Source organism: Mesoplodon mirus (assembly GCF_964341445.2).
Source record: "Mesoplodon mirus genome assembly, contig: HAP1_SCAFFOLD_909, whole genome shotgun sequence".
In the NCBI taxonomy this organism is placed as follows: Eukaryota; Metazoa; Chordata; class Mammalia; order Artiodactyla; family Ziphiidae; genus Mesoplodon; species Mesoplodon mirus.
Window position 1 is genome coordinate 161651 of NW_028295135.1, and position 20395 is coordinate 182045.

A 20395-nucleotide genomic window follows, 5' to 3' on the forward strand; every position below is an offset into this window, starting at 1 on the left:
TGGCACTACTGCCATTTTAAGCCAGGTAATTCTTTGGTGTAAGGGCTGTCCTGTGCACTGTAGGACGTCTAGCAGCACCCAGGCCTTGACCCGCTTGAACCACTAGACCACTAGAGTAACCCTCCAACTGTACCAACCAAAAATGTCTCCAGATATTTCCAAATGTCCCTTGGGGAGCAAAACTGCTCCTGCTTGAGAACTGCTAAAATAGACTAAAGAAACATGTCACGCAAATGCAACGTAGGATTCTTAACTAAATCCTGGATTGCAGCGGGGGGTGGGGGGTGAGAAGCAGCTGTAATAGTCATTTTGGGAACAACTAGGAAAATTTGCATACAGACTAAATATTAGATGGTATTACTGCAGTAATGTCAAGTGGTATGTTAATGGTGTTGTGGTTAGATAAAAGAATGTTGTTTTTAAGCTCTACAGGCTGAAAGATTTAGGAGTTAAGTGTCACGAAGCCTCCCATAATTTACTCTCAAATGGTTCAGGAAGAAAAAATAAGAGATGTGAGTGGAAAGAGAGAAGGAGAGACAGAGAATGTGGGTGCATGAGAATGTGGCAAAATGCTAACAGCTGGTGAAGCCTAAGTGGAAGGAGTTAGAGATGTTCACTGGGATAGTCTTACAATGTCTTTTGAAATGAAATCTTCCCAAATAAAAAGTTGGAGCGGGGGCAGGATATAGTAGAACTATATATATATTAACTTAAAAATACATCCATAACATACAAGTATATACCAAAATGCTAACTTATTTAAGCTTTTTTTCAATAAGCACATAAAACATTCAAGATAAAAGAAAGAAAAATCCAAATGTGTACACTGTGATCCCAATGTTGGTGTCCTTTTTAAAATGCCTGTGTCTGTGTGTGTGTGCACGTGCACATGTTTTTTACATCAAAGAGACAGGAAAGAAATACACCAAAATGGGTATTTATATCAGTAAGATGATAGGTGATCCCATTTTTTTAACCTAGATTTTCTAGGTTCTCTACAATAATTGTGTAATACTCTTATAATGAGAGTATTTTTAAAGCAAAATAAAACAACAAAACCAATTCCAATAGGTATTATATTTAAAACCCAAGAAAATCTCTCTTAGGACCAATTCGTGCACAGTAGAGACTAGGCATCTCCTGGAAATAAGAGCACGTGACCAGAACCTCTTCAGAGGGGCAGTTAGTAACAATTCCCATGGTCTTCTGCACCTCTTCCCCTGCCTTCCTCCTCTCCTGTATGTGCTTTGGGTCTTCGGTGACCCCTACAAATATGGCGTAACACTGTGACAGGACCCAAAACTAAGGACATTCCCGATGTCTATGTTACCTGACAACTGTTAAAGATAAATGAGGCAACCACAACTGACTTGCAAGGCTGGCTCCTGCATACAGTCTATAAAGACGAGGTCTGTTACTTCTATAACTGGGGTTCTCCCTGGGGCAGGGAGCACTCAGAAACACCCCACTAGCGTTTCCCACCTCCAGAAATCCTACCTCCAGAGTTTCTGATTGCCCCCTGCTTAAGAATCCTTCCTGTGCTAACCCACTGATAATGCTCAGAGAAAGAACTGTGAACTGTCCTCCCCTCAGGAGGGCCATCATGACCAAATGCCCATCCCATCCTAAGATTCTACTGGTTTCATCTCCCCAAAGAAAACAAATCCTCAGGATGAAAGTTTTTTGCTAGCTCACAAATGAACTGCAATATGTCTAACACGGCCTACTTCCATAGAGAATATAAATACAGAATTTTAAAGCTGGATACTAAAGTGTAAAATACATGTACTTTTCCCAAGGTCAAATGAAAAAATCAAATCACAAAGACACTGCAGATCAAAATACCCATCATCACCTTGGTGACCTCTCAAGCAAAAAAATCTATAGCTGGGAACCTTGAGATAATTGGCAGTTGCAGGTTATCTCCATTCAACTTAAACACCCACTAACCTGGTCCAGGGTACAAAGCTAATGGCACGTGTTCGGTTTGTCTTTATAGTGACTTTGGGGACAAAACAGTTTGGTCAATAAATGAACAGTGTAAGACAGAAGACTGTCCTGCCTACTTAAGAGAAAGGGCTCCTTTGACATCATGCCCTCTCCTTGAAAAGCTGCTACTTGAGAGCAGTCCTCATCCCAGCTTAGCTCACTCTTGCTACAGACAATCACGCTGGGAAGTTTTCCAATCCATCCACTTCATTTAAAGGACTTGCTTTGATGTATCAAGCTTTTGGAAAACTAAGGGCTCTTTAGACCTGCTGAGTGCAAACTCCCCCAAAATACCATTTCCAACATGAATGAAAACAACAACTCACTGGAACAAAACAAATAATGATGCCAGCAAGAAGCAAACCCTGAAGCCCTTAAATAGTCACCTCTAAGCCCCTCACCTTTTGCTTCTCCTAAACTTCAAGGAGCCCCTTAGTCCTGGTTCTCCTTGGTGCAGAAGTGTGTGTGCACTGCCTCAGGACAAATGAGAGCTTTCTGAACACTGACCCTGTACTCAACTTCCATCTCCACAGACCACACAGTCCCCAGGTGTTTCATCTGTGCTTCTACGACAGGTTCCTCCCTTTCCTGTATTCAGTTGAGAGCTGCTCAACTCTGTAATATCCTTCTTGAGGGGTATACCCACAGCTACAGGAGGTACCCTAAGTATGGACCCACTCCAGATCTGTATACAGGTTATGCTGTAGTCACTCATTCGTTTCTACCACCTTTTCCAACAATGCCCATTTTGAAAGAAAACCAACCAACCAATCAAGAAAAGTCTGTCCAGCCCCCCAGACTCTGGCTTGTCTGCAGGAGGTGAAGCAAGGGAGGACCTTATAACACAGCAAAGCCCACCATGCACTTGGAAGCAGACCCTCCAGAGAGGACACTTGAAACCTGGCCCTACTTTACCTTTTGTAGAAATGGAAGTGCTCTGTGAGGAGCAGGAACTGCTTCTCTCCTCGAAGGAAGAAGTGTCTGGCCCTGGAGACACCAGACTTCTGGGTGTACTCGCAGATATGAGTGAAGTTCAGTTCCTCCTCCTTGAAGTAATTTCGGAGACGCACAAAGTCAAAGTAGGAGGGGACATAGATAAGCGTGTGAGACGTGACTGCATCACGATACTGAGGCAAAATCTTGTTGACGAAAAAGTTAAACCTGATTTGGAAAGGCAAAGGGCAGAGAGTCAGTGGTCTAGAGGTGAGCCATAGTGTCACTGCCAACTGCATGACCCTGGGCAAGTCACAATCTCCTTCTACCTCCCCTAAGAGGCCAATTTGGCCTACCTCATTGCAAAGAGATTATATAGGGATAAAACTTGTTAAGCACATCAAAAAGTAAGTGCCAACACTATTCATCATAAAGGATAGATGTGATGCTGGTATATCCCAGAGAATTATTCTAGGAAGTACGTAACTGTATCATTCATTCATTCATTCAGTTGTCAATCAGTCAGTCAACAAATAATTACTGAACACCTACCATGTGTTAAGCACCATTCTGCTACCATGGGTCCCCTGACTAAACACAATGAGAAGACGGGGAAATTACATAGAGAATTAGAAAAACAGTTCTTGCCCTGAAGGGCTTAGAATTAAGTTGTTGACATGAGGCATTAAAAAAATAATGTAATTTAAAAATGCCACAGTCTAGGGGAAAGTACCCTTGATTTACTAACCCTGACACTATTGGAACTAGGACAACACACCATTTCTCTGGCCTTCAGTGTCCTCCTCTGTCAATGGCATGATTGGATTCAATTATCTCATTTCATTTCGTAAATGGTAACTAAGAAAGCCAACGTGGAATACAATTCTAAATTTGAATGCCCAAGTAAAATCCCTCTCTGTGACCCCCAGGGATCCAATGGGACAGGGGAGGGTACCTGGCATCAATCACTGAAGCTAGGTTTTCAGGTTCCATCCTCTGGAAGACATGTGGGAGCTGCACCAGGACATGACTGATGCAGCCTGTCATCGGGACGTTCCTCACAGCCACCTGCCAGGAGTCAGTGAGAACATTAGGAAGTGAGCTATCCCCATTGTTGACCAAATGCTGTCCTCTCCTTCTGCCTCATGACCCAAACAATACACAATACTTCATGAAAATTCAGAGAAAGAAGGAGAGAACCCACCTGGCCTTGCACATTGACGCAGTACTTGTTGAACACAGAGTTGATCTGGGCATCCTGCAGGGCCCCAAACAGCAGCGTCTGACGATAGTACTTGGACCAATTATTGAGGTTCCACATGCGCACTCGAGAAAAGTCCACCCCATGTGAGTCCAAGGGCAGTAGGTTCATGTGGTTCATCAAATGCTTTGAGCAGAAGTAATACTCCATTAATACTTATTGAACACTTACCTGTTGGGCGTTGCTAACCTTTCTATAAGCCCATCATCTTATTTAACCCCATGAAGTAGATACTATCATCTCCCAAATTACAACAAGAAAACAGGCTCAGATGGGTGAGTGACTTGCCCATAGTCAAGCGAACAAGAAGAAAAGCTCAAACTGGCCACCTTGTGGATCTCTCAAAAAGGATCAAGATGCTACCTATACAGAATATTTCTTTTAAAGGAAATTCTGAAATGCCACTCTGGTCACTCTATAAGCAACTCAGTTCCAGACTTGGACAAGAAGGGAAATGACACGGAAAACAGAGCTGCTGTCCTTCCATGACTTGGCTCCCAAAACGTTAGAAAATTCCCGGAGTGACTACATGTGCCTTTTGCTCAAAATAAAGATGACTCAACCATCGACATGCCTGTTCTATTTTAATCATATTTTTACCTTGTAATGTATATTGAAGGGTCACAAGTACTATAAGTTTATTCCCTACTTTATAAATAAGTACTCCCCTTTATCTGTCCCAAACTTACTCCAAGTCCTGGGGTTGTAGAAAAGGTAAATTCTCACATGCCTTATAAAAATAAACCTATAGTTCTGTGATGAGGATTGTTCCAAAGCACAATCCTAAACCCCAAAACATTGCAGAGTATGTTGAGAGGGAGAAAAAAAATTATAGTACAAATTACAGTAGGGGGACAAAAACATCTTACGTTTCTCTGTAAAACATCACAAATTAAGAAATCATGAGCAATGTTTTCCCATCTCCACTGAAGACCAAACAAAAGAGAACGAGCATAAATAGGAGGAACTATTTTAGATAAAAACATTCCTGGTGAGGAGGGATTTCAATCAATCAACCAACCAACCAACCAACCAACCAACCAACCAACCACACTAAACTGGTCTATTACTAGAAGCAACTTTTAAGGGGAAGAAATCTTTTCTGGAGATTTGAAAATGTTGACAAGAATTTTTATCTTTCTGGATACTTTACTGACCAACTTGTGGGTAGAAGAGGGGACAACATTTCCCGTTTTCAAATTGGAAAATGTGGAATATCCAAGCTGAGTTTTAATCTGGACTTTAATAACCATTTCAGACTCAAACCACTGAGCTTCTTGTCTCTAAATGTTAATGACCAGCATTACCAAGACATGCTCCCAGTTCTGCATCAGGTAAATGTCAGCTTGATCAATGATGAGAAGCTTAATACAAGACAGAAAGTCAAAATCTCTCTTCTTCTCTCCTTCTCCACCAATGATGGTCCTCAAGCCCAGAGGGGAGGCAATGAGGATGTCTGACGAATAGAAGGGGGCATAAAGTCGGATGCTTCTCTGCAGTATTGCCACCCCTATACACAAAACAGCCAAGCACACATCAGTTCATGAGTCACCACCAAGCCATTAGCTTCCACCCTCTCCAACTGCAGCCTCCCCTTGTACCTTCCACATCTTCCCCTTTGCATGTAATTGTGCTCCAACTGCTTTAATTATTAAAATCATCATCGTCATCCCTCCTTTGCATCTACGGTCCCTTCTAGCTCCCACCCTCTTCTTTTCCTTCACTGGCAAACCTTCCAAAAAATTATCTCTACTTTAAAATCTCCCACTCACTTCTTAATGTACTGCAATCTGCCTCTGAGTCTCAGGACACCACTGAAATGACTCTTGCCAAGGTCACCAACAGCTCTCAGTTACCAGTTCAATGGCACTTTAGTGTTTCTTGTCACGAATGCATAAGCACACCCTCCTTGAAATGTTCTTTTCCTTACTGGTGGTTTCTGTCACTTTAACACTTACTTCTATTACTGACCTGGTCCTTATCTATTTTTCCATATTCAAAGAGCTCTTCAACAAATCCCTGGATTCACCCACAAGTTCTCTTTCACTCTACATAAAGCTTTGGATAAATATATTCACTAATTATGGCTTTAACATTATCATCACAAAAATTTATATTTCCTGCCCACATCTCTTTCCTAAGCAACAAGTAGCAGTCTTTAAAGAGCCCAGATCATATGTGAAGGAGATTCACTTGCTAATCTTAAAGCATCTACCAGAGGGGCAGAAGTTGGCTGGGACTCTCTCTGGGGACAGAATGCTGGCAGATGCCATTTTTACAAATTCCCTCTACCTTGATGGCACTGGTGGGTGCCACTTTTTTGCACTCTCACTCTTAAGTTGCTAACAGTGGTGGTGGGTGAGTACCCCCTACCCCACGGCCCTGCACTGCCTGTGTGCAGCACTGACAAACATGGACAACGAGCAGCCACGCCTACCCCATCTCATGCCACTCGCGGGACACGACCTGAGGCAACAATCACATGTAGCCCACACAGGGGACACTCCTTGAGCACCAGGCTCAGGCAGATGGGGGTGGGACTGCATTTCTAGACTCCATGGGAGTGAAACAAACAGAGAGAGTTTATAAGATGACCAAGAACTAGGAAAAAGTTAAAAATACAGTTCATCTCCCACACAGGGCCACTCCTTCAAGACGGGGCAGTAACTGTTTTGCATAATACACAGAAACAAAGACGGAGAGTCAAGCAAAATGAGGAAGCAGAGGAACATGTTCCAAATGAAGGAACAAGATAAAACCCCAGAAAAAATATTTAATGAAACAGATGCAAGTGATTTATCCAATAAAGAATTCAAAGTCATAGTCCTAAAGATGCTCACCAAACTTGGGAGATGAATGAACGAACACAGTGAGAAACTCAAGAAAGAGACAGAATATAAGAAAGTTCTAAACAGAGCTCACACAGCTGAAGATTATAATAATTGAACTGAAAAATACACTAGAGGGAATCAACAGCAGACTAGATGGTAGAAAAGAACAGATCAGTGACCTGGCAGACAAGGTAGCAGAAATCACCCCAACAGAACAGCAAAGAGAAAAAATATTTTTAAAATATGAGGACAGTTTAAGGGAACTGTGGGACAACATCAAGTGTACTATCATCGGTGTTAAGGGGTCACAGAAGAAGAGAGAGAAAGGGGCACTAACACCCACATTATAGGGGTCCCAGAAGGAGGACAGAGAAAGAAAGGGGCAGAAAACTTATCTGAAGAAATAATGGCTAAAAATGTCCCTAACCTGGTGAAGGAAACAGACATTCAGGTCCAGCAAGAACCAAGAGTCCCAAACAAAATGAGCCCAAGGAGATTCATACCAAGACACATTATAATTAATATGTTAAAAGTCAAAGGTAAAGAGGGAATCTTAAGCAGCAAGAGAAAAACAACTAATTACAGACAAGGGAATCCCCATAAGAATATCAGCTGATTTTTCATCAGAAACTTTGTGGTCCAGAAGGAGATGGCATGATATGTTCAAATATGCTGAAAGGAAAAAACTTCCAACAAAGAAGGAAGGAAATAATAGAAGTCAGATGAGAAATACTGAATAGATGAAATGGAGACAAAAAAAAAAAGATCAATGAAACTAAGAGCTGGTTCTGTGAAAAGATAAACAAAATTAACAAACCTTTAGTCAGACTCAATAAGAAAAAAAGAGAAGGGGCCCAAATCAGAAATGAAAGAGAAGCTATAACTGACACTACAGAAATACAAAGTATCGTAAGAGACTACTACGAACAATTATACACCAACAAGTCAGATAACCTAGAAGAAATACATAAATTCCTAGAAACACACAATCTTCTAAAACTGAATCATGAAGAAAAAATGTGAATAGATCAATTACTAGTAATGTGATTGAATCAGTAATCAAAAAGCTCCCCAAAAACAAAAGACCAGGACCAGAGAGCTTCATGGTAAATTCTATGAAATACTTAAAGAAGATTTAATACCTATCCTTCTCAAACATATTTCAAAAAACTGAAGAGGCGGAAACACTTCCAAACTCATTTTATGAGGCCAGCATAACCCTGATACTGAAACACCACAAAAAAAGAAATGTACAGGCTACTATGCCTGATAAACACAGATGCAAAAATCCTTGACAAATTATTAGCAAACTGAATCCAACAATACATTAAAAGGACCATACACTATAATCAAGTAGAATTTATTCCAGGGATGCAAGGATGGGTTGACAAAGTGGGTATAGAGGGAACGTATCTCAACATAACAAAGGCATATACGATAAACCCACAGCTAACATCATATTCAGTGGTGAAAAGCTGAAAGCATTTCCTCTAAAATCAGGAACAAGACAAGGATGCACACTTCTGCCACTTTTATTCAACATAGTATTGGAAATCCTAGCCACAGCAACTAGGCAAGAAAAAGAAATAAAAGATACCCAAATTGGAAAGGAGGAAGTAAAACTGACTATTTGCAGATGACATGATACTTTATGGAGAACACCCTAAAGACTCCACCAAAAAACTGTCAGAACTAATAAATAAATTTAGTAATGTTGCAGGATACAAAATTAACAAAAATCTGTTGTGTTTATATACATTAATAATGAACTATTAGAAAGAGAAATTAAGAAAACAATCCATTTACAATAGCATCAAAAAGAATAAACTACCTAGAAAAAAATCTAACCAAGAAGGTAAAAAACTTGTACTTGGAAAACTACAAGGTATTGATGAAAGAAATTAAAGATGACAGAAACATGAAAAAATACACCATGCTCATAGATGGGAAGACTTAGTACTGTTAAAATGTCCATACTGGACACCAAGGGGGGAAAGTGGGGGTGGGGGTGGGGGTGTGATGAATTGGGAGATTGGGACTGACATGTATATACTAATATGTATTAAATGGATAACTAATAAGAACCTGCTGTATAAAGAAATAAATAAAATTCAAAAACAAAGTCCATACTACCCAAAGAAATCTACAGATTTAATGCAATCCTTATCAAAGTACCCATGACATTTTTCATAAAACTAGAGTAATCCTAAAATTTGTACAGAGTTGCAAAGGATCCTGAATAGCCAAACTGATTATGAGAAAGAAGAACAAAGCTGAAGGTATAACACTCCCTGATTTTAAACTACACTACAAGTCTACAGTAATCAAAATTGTACGGTAATAGCACAAAAACAGACACAGATCAACAGAACAGAGAGCCCAGAAATAAATCCATATTTATATGGTCACAATCTATGACAAAGGAGACAAGAATATACAATGCAGAAAAGACAGTCTCATCAACAAATGGTGATGGGAAAACTAGACAGCTACATGCAAAAGAATGAAACTGGACCACTAGCTTACACCATCTACAAAAATCAACTCAAAATGGATTAAAGACTTGAACATAAGACCTGAAAACCACAGAACTCCCAGAAGAAAACATAGGCAGTAACTTCCCTGACAACAGTCTTAGCAATATTTTTTTGGATCTGACTCCACAGGCAAGGGCAATGAAACCAAAAATAAACAAATGGGACTACATCAAACTAAAAAGCTTGTGCACAGCGATGGAAACCATCAATGAAACAAAAAGGCAATCTACTGAATGGGAGAGGATATTTGCAAATCTAGTAAGGGGTTAAGATCCAAGATATATAAAGAACTCATGTAACTCATTATCAAAAAACCCCAAACGGGGCTTCCCTGGTGGCACAGTGGTTGAGAGTCCGCCTGCCGATGCAGGGGATATGGGTTCGTGCCCTGGTCCGGAAAGATCCCACGTGCCACGGAGCGGCTAGGCCCGTGAGCCGTGGCCGCTGAGCCTGCGCGTCCGGAGCCTGCGCTCCGCAATGGGAGAGGCCAAAACAGTGAGAGGCCCGCGTACTGCAAAAAAAAAAAAAAAAAACGCAAAAAAAAACCCCCAAACAATCCAATTAAAAAATAGCAGAGGGGGCTTCCCTGGTGGCGCAGTGGTTGAGAATCCACCTGCCGATGCAGGAGACACGGGGTCGTGCCCCGGTCCGGGGGGATCCCACATGCCGTGGAGTGGCTGGGCACATGAGCCATGGCCGCTGAGCCTGCGCGTCCGGAGCCTGTGCTCCGCAACGGGAGAGGCCACAACAGTGAGAGGCCCACGTACAGCAAAAAAAAAAAAAAAAAAAAAAAAAAAAAAAAAAAAAAAAAAGCAGAGGACCTGAATAAACATTTTTCCAAAGAAGTCGTACTGATAGCCAACAGTCAAATGTAGAGATGCTCAACATCACTCATCAGGAAAATGCAAATCAAAATCACAATGAGAAATCAAAACTACAATGAGGTACCATCTCACACTGGTCAGAATGGCCATCATTAAAATGTCTACAAATAACAAATGCTGGAGAGGGTGTGGAGAGAAGGGAACCCTCCTACGCTGTTGGTGGGAATGTAAGTTGGTGCAGTCACTATGGAAAACAGTATGGAGTTTCCTTGGAAAACTAAAAATATAATTACCATATGATCCAGCAATCCCACTCCTGGGCATATATCTGGACAAAACTATAATTCAAAAAGATACATGCACCCCTATGTTCACAGCAGCACTATTCACAATAGCCAAGACATGGAAACAACCTAAATGTCCATTGACAGATGAATGGATAAAGATGTGATACATATATACAATGGAATACTACTCAGTCATAAACATGAACAAAATAATGCCATTTGGCAGCAACATGGATGCAACTACAGATTATCATACTAAGAGGAGTCTGTCAAAGAGAAAGACAAATACCATATGATATCACGTATATATGAAATCTAAAATATGGCACAAATGAACCTATCTACAAAACAGAAACAGACTCACAGACCTGTGGTTGCCAAGGTCAGGGGTGGGGAAAGGGATGGACTGAGAGTCTGGGGTTAGTTGATGCAAACTATTACCTTTAGAATGGGTAAACAACAAGGTCCTACTGTATAGCACAGGGAACTATATCCAATCTCCTGGGATATGCCATAATGCAAAAGAATATAAAAAAGGATGTATATATGTGTATAACTGAGTCACTGCCGTACAGCAGAAATGAGCACAACATTGTAAATCAACTATACCTACTCCAATTAAAAAAAAAAAAAGAAGAATGTATCAGGTGGCTAGTAAGTGCTGTGATCAAAATGAAATAATATAAAATGATAGGCTGTGATTTTGGAGTTATAAATTCTTACAGCCACCATGTATTATAAGTTGCTATTAACCAAAGCACAGAGAGAAAAAAAACCACAATGAGATATCACCTCAAACCTGTCAGAATAGGTCTTATCCAAAAGACAAGAAATAACAAATGCTGGCAAAGATGTGGAGAAAAGGGAACCCTTGTGCATTGTTAGTGGAAATGTAAATTGGTGTGGCCACTATGGAAAACAGTATGGATGTTCTTCAAAAATTAAAAATAGAATCACCATACAATTGAGCAACTCAACTTCTGGGTGTTTATCCAAAGAAAAAAACCCACTAATTCAAAAAGATATATGCACTCCTACGTTCAATGCAACATTTATAATAGCCAAAATATGGAATATGGAAGCAGCCTAAGTGTCCACAGATGACAAATGGATAAAGATGCGGTGTGTACACACACACACACACACACACACACACACACACACACACACACAATGGAATATTACTCAGCCATAGATGAATGAAATCTTGCCATCTGCGACAACAAGGATAGACCTTGAGGGTATCACAGTAAGTGAAATAAGTCAAAGACAAATATCAACAGCATGTGACTTCACTTATATGTGGAATCTCAAAAACAAAAAACCAGACAGATAGATACAGAGAACAGACTGGTGGTTGCCAGCAGGGAGGGCGGGGTTGGAGGGTGGGCAAAATGGATGGGGGAGATCAGGAGGTATAAAACTTCCAGTTATAAAGTGAACAGGTCACAGGGATCCAATGTATGCCATGGGGAATATAGTCAATAATATTGCATTAACTTTGTATGGTGACAAACGGTAACTTTACTTATTGTTGTGATAAGTTTGTAAGGTATATAGACATTGAATCACTATGTTGTACACCTGAAACTAATATGTCAATTATATATCAATTAAACAAAAGACTGATTTATCAGCTCCTTGTTGGCCGCCTGCATATGTTTAAAACTAACTGTAAGCTCTAATCCCCTTGCACTGCACACTCCGGCCATGCTAAAGCCTCTGAATCCTAAGTCTTGCCGGTTTATTCACCCTGATGCCTCCACACTTGCCATTTCCTGTCTGAAACTTTTTCTTCCACTCTCATCGCTCTACCTTGTACCTGGCTAAATCTGACTCAGGTTTCAACATAGTATGGATGGTACCTCCAACAGAAGGCCTTCCCTAACAGTCCTGAGCCCATTTTGAGTAAGGATATTTGCTTTAAATACTTTAACTAGAACACCCACTATCCTCTAACCGTAACACATCTCATCCCATACTGTCTGATTTGTCTTAAGGCTGGACTTGCTTAACAGTAACTTTTAATTCCATATCTCCAGCTTAACAGTGCCTGGCACATAGTAGATGCTTAATAAGTGGTAAATGGGCATACGTGACTAATAAATATTTTCCAGGAACTTTTTCAATGAACAAGCAACCAAGTACATGGGAGCTGAATGACAAACAAGCAAAAATGTGCAAAGCTGGGTGGGAGTCAGTAAGTCCAGAGTGGAGATAATTCAGGTGTGGGCACTCCACATGGCAGGCAGGAGGGAAGTCCATTACGTACAGATGCTCTAGTTTATTCATCTTCCCCAGACTGACCCACCCAGCCCCATCAGCTCCAACTCCCCCAAGAAGCCCTGTAGCATTGACTGTGAGCTACCAGCTATAGGCATGCTGAGACGTTTGTTATAAACATGCAGGTGCCTTTCATACATGCCTTCACAGACACTCCATCCCATTAGCCAAGTATGTACCCCATTAGCCAAGGCAAGACTCTCCCCTGGCAGACGAGTGGTCTCAAATGCGTCCTGGTTCTGCTAGGAGGCTGAGACAGTGACCCTCTGAAAGAATGCCTAATTCCAGGCTTCTAGCTTCCAGCTATGTGCACCTCACACCTCAGGTCCCTCAGGGTCTCAGTTTTGACAAGGAGGAATTACCAGTCCTGAAGTGGTCATCGATGTTGCCGACAAATACAGCTTCATAATCCTCAGGCCTCTTCAGGTTGGGTGGTCTCTCCTTGGGATCTGAGCCATACTCTCCATTAAACCTCTTTTTGTTGCTTACAATTATTTTCTTCTTGCTGTCGCCCTCAAGAAGACAGATGAAGAGCTGTACCACCCGCAAAGCAGCTTCCCGGAATGGCACCACTATCGGCACCTGTGGAGGGAGTGATGGGCAGCCTTGGAGGGGCAAGGGGAAGGAAGGACAGCTCGAGGTGAGCCTGCTGGGGACCTAAGGAGCCCTCCGTTCCACAGCCCCTGGCCAAGGACCACATCCGTGTCACCCCCTTTACATAGGACCTGGCTCAGTACTGAAGGCTGAGCATCTTTCCGACCCACAGCACCATGTCCTATGGACTTCAATCTCATGGCTCCTTGGGGTGGGGGTGGGGTTAATTCTTAAGCAGAATGTAGAAATTTTATTTATTTTTTTTTTTTTTTTGCGGTACGCGGGCCTCTCACTGTTGTGGCCTCTCCCGCTGCGGAGCACAGGCTCCGGACGCGCAGGCTCAGCGGCCATGGCTCACGGGCCCAGCCGCTCCGCGGCATGTGGGATCTTCCTGGACTGGGGCACGAACCCGTGTCCCCTGCATCGGCAGGCGGACTCTCAACCACTGCGCCACCAGGGAAGCCCAGAAATACTCTTTGAGGTAAGTCAATGCCGTTAACAGAGGTGTCCATTAGCAAAAACCCAAGGGCATAAACACACAAAGCTCTTTGAGGACAAGAAATGTTACTCATTTCTGTCTCCCACAGAACTTAGTTCAGTATTTTGATCCGTAAGACCCAAGGAATATGCTGAACAAATGAATTAGATGTATTAAGTAGAGAATAAAGTTAGTAAGGAAAGGACTAAAGCATCATTACTTTTCTAGTACATTTCCTAGTACATTTTTCAGAAATGATGATAAAGGATTTCTGAAATAAGATGATATTTCAATGGGAAATATAGGATTCAGTTTTCCAAACATTTCCAAAAGTGCTCAATTTTAACTGTTGAGGAAAAAAAAACAGAAGATGCTTAACAAATGATTACCTTCTAACTACCCTTGTGTAAACAATACAATCAATGGATATAACCCCAGTCAGATCAGACAATTCACCAAATTCTGAATGTGACTCATGGGTAATCTACCTCATATTCTATTTTGCAATTCTAAATGGAAACAGATAATCTTATTATCCTGATGTTCAAGATTCTGAGATAGTTTCTCAGAAAGGCAACCAGCACAGCCAGAGGGGTGTAGTGATTCAGTTTGGTACAGTGCAGGGATGATGGATCAGTTTTGAAGAGGGCCAAGTTACTGTCCCGGCTGTCACACTAAGTAAGTGTCTAGGCTTTGGTTTCCCCAACTATCAAACAAGAGGGTTGGACTAAGAAATCTCTAAGAGCCATATCAGTATCAAAATCCTAAAATCCTATTAAGCCCAATGAGAAGAATCTAAGAAGATGAGGCTTCTTCAATATAGACACAGAGGCTAAAGGGTAAGGGGGTATGGGTGGCACAGTATCTAGCTCCAGCACATCATGAAAAACGTAGACAGAATTCAACGACGTAAGCTCCCAATCCACTGGAGCTTAGGCTTATGAGCCACATAAATGTAATCATCACTTTAAGCAGTAATAAGGATACAATGCAAAAACAGGGATTTTGTTTTCCAAGGTCTACATATTTATGTGGCTTAGTGAAGGGAATCCTTGGTTCTAGTCCTGTCTCTGCTACTTTTTCTCTGGTTCTCTTTAGCAAGGTCCTCTACGAATCTGGGTCTCTGTCCACAGGTGTAATATGTAGGGATTGAATAAAAGGCTCCTTAAGGTCCCATCCAGCTCTGACAATCACAAAGAAGAGATTTATAGTGGAGTGTTACTTATGTAGGATCAGGGTTTATCTTTAAGGAGAGAATTATCATGGAGGTACCTCCTACTCCACTTTCCAGTTAGATCTGCTGTTAGAGACAGTCCACTGAGCTGTCTGCAGCACTGCCGTGACATTACCTGGCCCATCTAATATGCTCATTCTTGGACTCATTCATTATTCCAATCATTAAACCATCTGAGAACCTGCTAAGTGCCAGGACCCATATGTTAGAGCCTTACAGCCTCCTTGAGGGCAAAGTTCTGCTGCTGCCACTCACCTTGGGCCTCGTTAGCCCTTGGTCCCTGAAGTCATCATCATCACCCAACCCAAGTTTCTGGCTTCGGCATCTGCTGTTGTTGGCAAGCACCTGGGCATTGGCTTTGAGAACGTGATTTATCACATGCAGGCAGTACACGTGGCGGATCTCTTCCCCTTTCTTCAGGGCAGTCCTTTCTGGGTAGAACAGGTCCCGGTAAGAATTCATAATTAAGAAGAGCTCTTTCTGGAGGGGTGTGAAGGGGCTACTTGAATTTGGGGGACAAGAGGGGAACTGGCTGTTGGTCTTGATCCAGGTGGATTCCAGAGGCTTCTGGAGATGAAGTGACTTTAAGTCAATGTCCTTTGGGGGTTTAAAGGTTTCCAACTGTTGAAACCTGGATGAAAAGACAAGCTGGCCCAGGATGGGCCACTGTGGGAGAAATGATCAAGAACTAAGTTAGAAATGAATTATAGTACCTTACATTCATATAGTGCTTTATAATTTACCAAGGCCTTTCACAACTTACAGATCCTCTCACTTTATCCTCACAACAACCTTACAAGCTAAACACTATAATGCTCTTCTGGCAGTTTAGGAAATGCTGAGGTTCAGAGGTTATAGGATTCAGACAAACAGAGGAGAACAGAGCTAAGGGTTAGAGCCCAAGGTTTCTGACTTTAGAAACCTTGTGAGCTCTTCACTAGATCAGTGGGTCACAAACTGTCCTGTGGACCACACTGTAGGAAGTCAAAATTTACTCTAGACAAAAGAAAAGGGGGCCCAACGGTCAAATAACTTCGGTAACCACCACAAAACCTAATCCCCCTCAGGGAGAGTCACAAGCAGATCGGACACTAAAGGTTCTGCTGAGTCCTGTAACAAGGACTCCGTTCCACTTCGTTTGACCCAGAGTTTTCCAAATTTACTTGGACGTGGAACAAGGTTTTTGTTGTTGTTTTGGATTTTTTTTTTTTTGGAGACATATATTAGAATTGAAAAGAATAGTATTTTGTGGAATACCAGTTTGGGAATTTTTGCACTGTAACAAAACTGCTGATCTTAGCAATAAAGAAAGGATGACCTCTGCAATAAAAAAGAATTAACTATTGATATATGCCAACAACTGGGATGAACCTCCAAGGAATTATGCTGCGTGAGAAAAAGCCAACCTGTATGATTTTATTTATATAACGCTTTTGAAATAACAAAATTATAGAAATGGAGAACAGATTAGCGGTTACCAAGGGTTAGGAATGGGGGAAGGGAGGTGGGTGTGGTTATAAAATGGCACCAGGGAAGAGGAGGGATCTTGATGGTGCTGGAAATGCTCTGTATGTTGACTGTGGTGGTGGCCAGGGCAACCTACACGTGATAAAACAGTATAGAACTAAATAACACAAAGGAGCAGGAGCAAAAGTGAGGAAATCTGAATAAGACAGGTAGGTTGTATCAGTGGAAATTTCCTACTTGTGATATTGTACTACAGTTTTGTAAGATGCTACCATTGGGGGAAACCGGGCAAAGGGCACATGGGATACCCTTGTATGATTTCTTACAACTGCATCTATAATTATTACCTCAATAAAAATTTCAATGAAACAAGGATGACCAATTCTTATGAATAGCATCAGTGGTGAAAAAAAAATCACCGAAAAAAGAAGCAAAAACTGCTCCATACTGAATAATTTAGGTGTGAACTTATCTCAGATATTTCAAACAAATGAACAGCAGTAGCTACTGTCTGACTGAACACTTTGTACATGTCTTCCAGTAAACTAAATTACTTTATTTTGATGCAGGCATTACTGTCCCCCTCTAACAGATGAGAACAGTGAAGATTAAAAAGGTAGATTAACTTGCCTTAGGTCATGAGATAGCCCCTTGCAGACGTTGGTCTAAACCCTGGTGTACCTGTCTCCAAAGCATTCTTATCTTATTGGTCCCCACCTTCCAGCTTCCCAGTGCCTTTTCTAGCTATGCCTGTGCCTTACTGGGCTCTTCCAGTCTTCCTCTATCTTGCTCCCTCTCAAGCCATCTGCCACGGGTGTGTATCATACATTCAGGGAGACCACTAAAACCCAAGACCACTGCTTGCTTTTAGCTGGTGGGTAGTTTTGGGATTTGTGGCAACAGCCTGGATTTCTTTTTCTTTCAGTTCTTTGTTTACATGTTGTGCAAATGGATCTAATTCAGAAATAAAGAATATTAGAACACTTAGGGCAAATGACAGGGATTTTCCAGTCTTCCCCTGTGAATGACATCCTGTTTTCATGATGTTAACTCATCTTTTTCCCCATCAACTTTCCCCATCATTTATCCCAGTCCAGAGCTTAAAAGTTTCTGACAGGTTCATCTCCCTAAAGCATTTCTTTAATCACATTATTCCCCACCTCAAAAACCTTTGAAGAAACTTCTTGGACTGAAATTCAACATACACCTCTAACCTACCTCTCTAATGTAATTTTTGAATTACATGGCTCTCAAATTCTTCTGCCACTGTGGCTTTCCTTCCTTTAACTGAAAATTCTATCCTCTTGTTCACCGCATTTCTATATATCCAAATAGTATCCGTTGAATGTTACCCCCTGACTCACAATAAATAACTATTTCCCAAGAGCCTACTGTGTCAGGCACAGTTCTGGCTCCAAAGAAGCCATCTCTGGTCCCCTATAGACAGTCATCACTTTCTCTCAAGCGCCCCACCCTGCCCTCAGTTATCCACACCAACACATATATGTGCATGTCCTACCTCACCTAACTAGACTGCAAGATCCCTGAGGGCAGGTACCACGTCTGATTTAACCTGCACTGGAAGACAAATGTAAATGCTCAACACTCAACTGAGGTGAACAAATGATCAAAATGGCAGGGTCAGTGCTCTGCACTGGCCACCCAACCTTCTCTTCCAGCCCCACTCACGTAAGAAGCAAAGTTAAATGACCCATTCAGGGACCCAGGTAGTAAAACTTCAAATGCAGTGCACCTTATATTAAGACCTAAGATAAAGGTGAACAATAGGAAATAAGAATTCTAGGTGATAATATATCAGTACAGACCAAACAACCAGAGAAACTTTAGGATAGTCAAGCCTCCTAATGTTTCCTCCAGGGTTTTTTTTTTTTTTTTTTTAACTTTTTTTGAGTTCAGAACGCGGTTTTTGCCCAAATTCTACCTGCTACTTCTTCCTCTTGTCTAGAATAGCTAACAGAACCAAATGAGGATTAAAATTTCAACTTCAGTGGCACCGCTGGTTGAAGAATGGCACTGGGACCAAAAAAGGCAGTCAGGACGCAGAATGAGACCAACCTGATGTGCCCACCCAGGCACAGGCTAAGACACAGGACCTGAGAGACAGCAGAGCCCTGCCTCAGCCTACCACAGGCTTGTCTAAGTAACAGTCATTGGGACAGAGGCATGGCCCAGTGTTCTGTATCTTGACTTTGGCGATGACAATATAAATATACACATTTGTCAAAACTTATCGAATTGTATACTTAAAATGGGTACACCTTGTTGAATGTAATTCATACCTCAATAAAGTTGATTTTAAAGTTAAATTAAACAGTCGCCTATGGGGACTTCCCCAGTGGCACAGTGGTTCAGAATCCGCCTGCCAGGCTTCCCTGGTGGCGCAGTGGTTACGAGTCCACCTGCCAGTGCAGGGGACATGGGTTCGAGCCCTAGTACGGGAAGATCCCACATGCCACGGAACAATTAAGCCCGTGCGCCACAACTGCTAAGCCTGCACTCTAGAGCCCACACACCACAACTACTGAAGTCCATGCACCTAGAGCCCGTGCTCCGCAACAAGAGAAGCCCCCACAATGAGAAGCCCATGCACTGCAATGAAGAGTAGCCACTGCTGGACGCAAATGGAGGATGCCCGCATACAGCAACGAACACTCAACGCAGCTATAAATAAATGAGTGAATGAATTAAATAAATAAATAAATAAATAAAAGGAAAGCAGTGCACTGAGCCGTGACTGTGCCTTCAAATACAAGATTCTGGAAAGAGTCCAGAAATTGGTAAATTACTCTCAGAACTGTAGAGAGGAACAACAGCTTTCCCCTGTGAATTGTAATAGTTGGCAAAACATGCTAGTGTTTCCTTCTTTCCTTATCCTTTCTGAATAAATTGAAAGTGTATGAATATATGAATAAAATGTGACACAGTTCATGGGCATCATTCAAATCATTCCCTGCCAATTATGGGAGTCTGTTGAACACTGAACAACAAATGTTTCTTGACTGACTAAACTATTGTCTGATTTGATGAAGGAAGAGAGGAAGAAAGAAGGAAAGGAAGGAAGGATTGATTTTATGGCAACTGAGTAGATCTTAGCAGAAATCCTGACTCTGATTTTAGAAGCCTCAAACACTGATATTCTATTTCCCCAAATCCCCCTTCACTGGCTCTATTGTTTTCCCACCTCCTTTCCTTTCTTTCTTGTTTTTAAATTAATTTTTATTGGAGTAGAGTTGCTTCACAATGTTGTGTTAGTTTCTGCTGTACAGCCCCCCTCCTTTCATTTCTATGTATGCAGCAGCCATGAGCAGCTCTGCTAATAATGTTTGTAAAAGAGTGAACTAGATCAGAAAAAGCCTGGTAGCTACCTGGTACCCCTAGGGATTTAGTCATCCAGGATCCTGGACAGCAAGATCTGGTGGGTCTTTGTTTGATTTTGAAAGACCCAGAAGAAACTGCTACTGCTAGCAACTCAACGTTTTACAGATGTCACTGTGCTGGGGAGGGACAGGTGGTGAGTGGGCTGCCTCATCTCTGATTCCTAGGTCTGAATGAGATAAGAGAGGGAAAACAGTCCCAGAGAACGGCATCAGAAGTTTCCCAGGGGGGTTAAAATCAAGTGGAGCCACACACAGGCCATCTGAGCCGTCCCCACATCC

General features: G+C 41.8%; 1 protein-coding gene across 1 annotated transcript in view; it reads right to left on the minus strand.

Moving 5' to 3' along the window:
* Positions 1–20395, minus strand: part of LOC309797712 (U3 small nucleolar RNA-associated protein 25 homolog) — a gene marked incomplete at its 5' end in the record, with an annotated part of 28277 nt that overhangs the window by 6227 nt on the left and 1655 nt on the right. The window contains 6 exons of the mRNA XM_082646151.1: positions 2905–3150; positions 3878–3990; positions 4127–4309; positions 5491–5693; positions 13308–13527; positions 15507–15917. Of these exons, the coding sequence (XP_082502277.1) occupies positions 2905–3150; positions 3878–3990; positions 4127–4309; positions 5491–5693; positions 13308–13527; positions 15507–15917 (1376 nt within the window). The remainder of the gene's footprint in view (positions 1–2904; positions 3151–3877; positions 3991–4126; positions 4310–5490; positions 5694–13307; positions 13528–15506; positions 15918–20395) is intronic.